Source organism: Propithecus coquereli, unplaced genomic scaffold (genome assembly GCF_000956105.1).
Source record: "Propithecus coquereli isolate 6110/MARCELLA unplaced genomic scaffold, Pcoq_1.0 Scaffold422, whole genome shotgun sequence".
NCBI classification, from domain to species: domain Eukaryota; kingdom Metazoa; phylum Chordata; class Mammalia; order Primates; family Indriidae; genus Propithecus; species Propithecus coquereli.
The window spans coordinates 926,174-931,949 of NW_012149975.1; the positions used below are offsets into that span (position 1 = coordinate 926,174).

The window sequence follows — 5,776 nt, forward strand, 5'->3', positions numbered from 1 at the left end:
AAAAACAATTTTTAACACTTAACTAAATAGTATTTTTTAAAACCTAATGATTTGAAACAGAAACAAATCTTATTTGTAAAAATAAGTTTTCATCAATGTTCATATTATGCTCCTTATTGCAAACTTCGTCTTGAATAAAAAAAGTCTTAGTAGAAATTTACTAATGTGATGATAATGACTGTGTGGACATCCTTACCTTGTGCTGGTATCTAGTGTCAAATGCATGTTTTATCAAAAGATTCTTTATGACAGAGATAGCTGTATATCTGATCTCATAATTGTCCTGAAGAGCAATGGAAGTTTCCCTCAGCAGTAAACCAACCAAGAAGTGATGCTTGCAATACTCATCTGATAAACTGTATTCAAGATTTGAATCTGCAGTACAATGAAATTTAAAACTCATTTATAAAAATATTCAAAATATTACAATACAATAAAATACTGTATTATTTAATAATATGTAATCATGCTAGCAAGAACTATAATTTTGATTATTAATGAATCCGAGCAATTCTTTTATCATCTAGAATAAGCATGCAAACTTTTACAAGACAGGAGCATTCATACTTAGGGCTAGATGATAGCTTTAACGATAATTTCAGTTAGCAAGAAAGTCCCTAGATTCTTTCTTTTTTCCTAGATTCCTTTAAACTCTTAGAAGTCTTAGGACAGCACATAGAATAAAATAATTCTTTATTTGGTAATGTTTTAACACATTTCCTTATATCTGAAGAGATTTTGTTACAACTATAAATTTGGATAATTCTGTACAACAATGTTTGATTTACTCATCCATTTATACTTGTAAAGTGGGAAAAGAAAGAGAATCTAGACAACTGAACCATTCTAACAGTATTAAGTATTGACGGTTTTAGTAAACATCACATATTGGCCTGAATATATTATAAATAGGATACAAGAACAATAAGAAAAACAGCCTCATCCCACTCCAATTCATTATCGCTCAAATATAAATCTTTCATTTCATAAAATCATCACTTCAAACTATGTCTTTCACTCTCTTTTACACTCTAGGTCTATCTTAAATTTCAGATGTTAATATACTGGTTAAGACTTGCCTTATAGCTACTCATAGGGGATGGTGATCAAGTTTAGTAATTTTTTTTTAATTTTAGAGACGAGGTCTCACTATATAATCACAGCAAGCTACAGCCTTGAACTCCTGTCCTCAAGCAATCTTCCTGCCTCAGCCTCCCAAGTAGCTGGGACTACAGGAGCCCACCATTGTGCACAACCAAGTTTAATCATTTCTATTGTAGATTTCTACTATCTTTATTTCCTCTTCCCTCCTATTTAATTTAGTTAGGCCATAAAGCTGAAGAACATGTTTTCTTTTTTTGGCCTCTCCAGAACTTAATATAATGCTGTATATTCAGTTAAGACTTAATGAATGCTGTGAGTAGTCAATTTAATCCTAAATTCCTGATGATCTGTCTGCCCTTTCTTTTCCCTGACTCCCTCATAGCTATCAATTAATACTGGGTGAAATATGTGAGCTATACATGCTCAGAATCTAATAAGGGGGTAGTTGAATAGGGGTGCTATCATTTTTAAATATTTTTTCTTCAATTTTCCCTAGCTGTAATTCCATCACTAAAACCACTGCTCAGCTGATACTTCCCTAGAGACCAAGGCATGGCTCATGCTCTTCTGTGAACCCCCATCACTTTCTATGCATAAGGGCCAGGACTGACTAACCAAGGTGGCCTTAACTGGGTAGATTTTGCAAATGGTAATGAGTTTTTTACTTCAGTTATTTGAATAAATCCAATCAGGTGGTTTCATCCACACCTTCAAAACTGTGGCTGAGGAGTCACTAAACAGGGTCAGAGAAAAGCAGGCAAGCCGGAGAGAGGTGACACACTTAAAAAACAGATACCTTGCAGCCCCCATCCTTGCCTCTACGCTGGCTTACAGCAGGAACTTGTGTTTTGAGGCCAGATGTTTTAAAGCTGATTGTCTAGCAACATTCAAGCTTATTTGAAAAGTCAACAAACACATTGCTTCCTAGATTTTCTTGGTTCATTAACTAAAGCCTCATTTTGGCTAGGAAGGATTTGAAAAGCAACAAAGCCCCCATCCATCTTAGCCGTTCATCTAATCAATTGTGTTTAAAAACAGCAAACTACTTTAGAGTGAACCGAGTTAAACCTACCTACTGGAGTCAAACGGTCCACCGCAAATGAAAAAAAATCTAATTAATATATGAAAAGAAAAGGGACAAATAAAAAACATAGTAACATAAGAATAGTGCTACACAACAAAGCATTCAATAAAACTAGCAATGGAGATAACTGAAGATATTTCATAAATTTAGTACATACATGTTACTCTTTTACTCTGCCTTTACATTTATTTTTTGATACTTTGAGCAAAAATGCATTTATGTTTTTTTCTTAGTCTCATATAAGATTCCAAACACTACTACAGAGAGCAAATTTTATCTGACATCGATGTTTAAACAGCAATCCATGTAACACACCCGATTTCTTCATACTTTGAATACTACCCCTGATACTATATGAAGGAAATGCAGAATACCATTAATGGACCTATATTTAGATAGTAACAATTCTGAGGTTACCTTCAAGGTGACTGATTTAACTAGAAAACATTATACTACACTAGCACTTGCAAAAAAAAGGTGGGGGGGAAATATTCCAAATGATGGAAAATGCAAATACATACCTTGAACCCGCTGCAGTTTAGGTTTTGCAAATGCCATTGGCAAGTTGAGAGGAATGTAATGTTCGTGATTGCAAATTGTTTGCAGAAATTCAAACTTGTATTCAGCCAGAACCTAAATGGAATTCACTGATATTTAGTAAGCATTTACTATTTTAATAATTTAATATAGAACATTCACTTTCACAACAGAAGTGGTTGGTATTTTAAGCATACCTTGAGATGCAACCTGTGCCGGAGAGAGTTAACATAGCAGGCCCGAGACTGCTATCCTTAAAAAGGCTTACTGGTTGGCTAGCATCCAAGAAATTGGGATTTTGAAATATTCCCTACACGATAAGGTTGCATCTTCTGTGCCAGCCTTCTTAGACTGTTTGTACAAACAATGTGATTAATGGTGAACGCCTGGTTTGCTTTCCTTTCTGAGAATTTGGAATTTTGACTAGCCTCCAATACATAACCAGCCCCGAATAAAAACCCTAAACTCCATTTCTCAAACAGGCTTCCCTGAACAGAAATATTGCACGTATGTAAGTGCATTTTTACTGAGGGAGGAAGGGTGTGTTCTGTGTGACCCTTCACAAGAGGGAGAGAGCTCAGAAAGCCTGCACGGGGATTGCTACCAACCCCATTTGATGTCTTTTCCTTCCTGATTCAGCTGAGTACCCTTATCATGTCACTCTCATGAACTTTAGTGTCATTATGACTATATGTTGAGTCTGTGAGTCCTTCTAGTAAATCACTGAACATGTAGGTGGTCTTGGGGACCCCCAAAATACAGTCCAATATTCCCTGCTTTAGGGTATGGCTACATTCAAGGTACCTAAATGAAAACAGCAGTTCTAAATCCTCCATAGGAGAATGAATGTCATCCCTGGTCTCATGTTCGAATGTCTGATATGTACTACAATCATGTCCTTGTAACTTACCTTAGGATCTTTTGGGCTGAATCCAGATATATAGTCATTTATCAAATTGAAAACAAATCCTCTATCCATTAGTGTCAAACAGCGCTGTAGAAACCAAAACAAAATAAACAGTTGCATAGAAGTCTACAGTCTGAACATGTTAAGTTTTTAAAATTTTTAAATTTGTACCACACTGAGGAGATGACATTTTCATTTTTTATAGATAACAGAATAATAGCTTTCAGACACCTCCTTGACAAAAGCTTTCAACAGTTCCCGATGGCCTCTAATATAATTTCAAACTCCTTAGCTTAGCATTCAAGCACACTCACAATCTTGTCAAAACTTACATTTCCAGCTTTATTTTCCAATAAAGCTCATTGACTTATTGTCCTCTCAAGATGCGTTGCGTATTCCCCCACCGCTGGGTCTTTACTCGCAACAGGCCTAACAATTCCATCACTACTTCTTTCTAATCCCGCCCATTCTTCAAAGTTCTCATGAAGTCCCATCTTCCTCAACCACCTTAGTCTGTGGGTCCCTTTAAATACTTTATTCTCTATTAGCTTGTATTTTACTTATTATTTTCTTGTGTTCTCACCTAGATTGGACAATTAAGAACTATCTCTTTTTCTTTATATCCTCCACAGGGCCTAGAATATTTCTGTGAAATACAAAGAACTCACTACTTGATTAATCAGCTGCACGTATCTCATATCTCACCCTTTCCACTTCATCTGCCACTGACCGGGGGCAGCCCCTCATTACTTCTCACTTGGATTACTGAGCCAGGCTTATATTCATTTATTCATTCATCCAACAAACATTTGGAGGACCTACTATGAGACAACATATGACATTCTACAGAAACACAAAGTTGAATAAGACACGGTCCGTACTTTTGTCTAATGGTGAAGATAAACAAACAAATAATTAAAACACAACACAGTAACAGTGCCACAGAAGTGTGTAAAGGAAGGGTAAACAACACTGCATGGGAAGGTTAGGGAAGAGCTGAGCCTAAAAGATGAGTGGACTCTGCCAGGTAGACAACTGGTTTTCTAATTGGTTGCCCTTACTCTGGTCTCTTCCTTGCCTCATCCATTATACCAGCCATAAAATTATCCTCCAAAATATCTTTGGCATTTCTCCATTGCATATGAATCAAAATCCAAATTCCTTAACTTGACATTCAAGGCCTTCCATCATCTGGCACCAGATGGCTTTTTCAGCTCTTTTTCCACATATCCTAAACTTGCCACACAATGACAACAAGTAGACTGTGGTTACAACACCAAACGTGTTGCTTTAGTTCAAAAGATGCAAAGCCAAAAGCCAATAAGAGTCAGAGAAGCAATGTAAAATCATAAAGAGGGTCAGGGGTATCATAAATAGTGGCAGGGACTGTGGCAACCTAAAAAGTATGTGCCCCATCTAAAAGCATTCCAATTAAAATACGATTAAAAACATTATGTACAACAAGCAAAACGTTGCTTCTGGCTGAGCCACCCATGTGGGTCCTCTGGTTTAATTAATGAGCCATTTCAGTGGGGGAAAAAAACCCAAAATTTTGCTAAATTGATCCATGAATTCAGTCAAAAGAGTTACTCTCATAGCCTTATAAAGATCTAGCTGAGTCTCTAGAACGTGGGTATTTTTTTTCTTTGGCTTTCATGACCCTATCAGTGAAGAAGAGTTCCTTACCATGTTCTGGCTGCCTTTAACTCACCTTCAGGAAGCTAGCCAAACTATAATTCACATTTCTGGACTCCTCGGGAATCTCTGCATACCGAATAGTCACGTGGGGAATGACTGCAAGAAGCAGTGAATGTAAGACATGGTGATACGCCTCAGGAAATCTCTGGCCTCGGGGAAGCTTAAATTAAGTAGGCAGAGAAAAAAAGTCAGTTCTGAAACGTCTAAATCAATTGCCACTTTAATCTTCATACACATTCTATATATAAGTATGTTCTAAAACTGAGGTATAATTTTTCTCCCAATTTAAAAATGACATCACTAGTTCAATGTATACTTTAGATCATTATAGGAACTGTCTAGACCAGGGGTGAGGAACCTGTGGCCTTCTAGGTCCTTAAGTGCAGGCTTTTGACTGAATCCAAATTTTACAGAACAAATCCTTTTATTTTTATTAATACATTTTT

General features: G+C 36.4%; 1 protein-coding gene across 2 annotated transcripts in view; it reads right to left on the reverse strand.

Moving 5' to 3' along the window:
• Positions 1 to 5,776, reverse strand: part of DOCK11 (dedicator of cytokinesis 11) — a 199,102-nt gene that overhangs the window by 83,936 nt on the left and 109,390 nt on the right. The window contains exons 22-26 of one of the 2 annotated variants that reach the window (XM_012653552.1): positions 5,344 to 5,490; positions 3,636 to 3,719; positions 2,710 to 2,821; positions 2,177 to 2,215; positions 197 to 375 (exon numbers count right to left, since the gene is read on the reverse strand). In XM_012653552.1, the coding sequence (XP_012509006.1) occupies positions 197 to 375; positions 2,177 to 2,215; positions 2,710 to 2,821; positions 3,636 to 3,719; positions 5,344 to 5,490 (561 nt within the window). The remainder of the gene's footprint in view (positions 1 to 196; positions 376 to 2,176; positions 2,216 to 2,709; positions 2,822 to 3,635; positions 3,720 to 5,343; positions 5,491 to 5,776) is intronic. The other variant, XM_012653550.1, reaches the window with a different exon arrangement.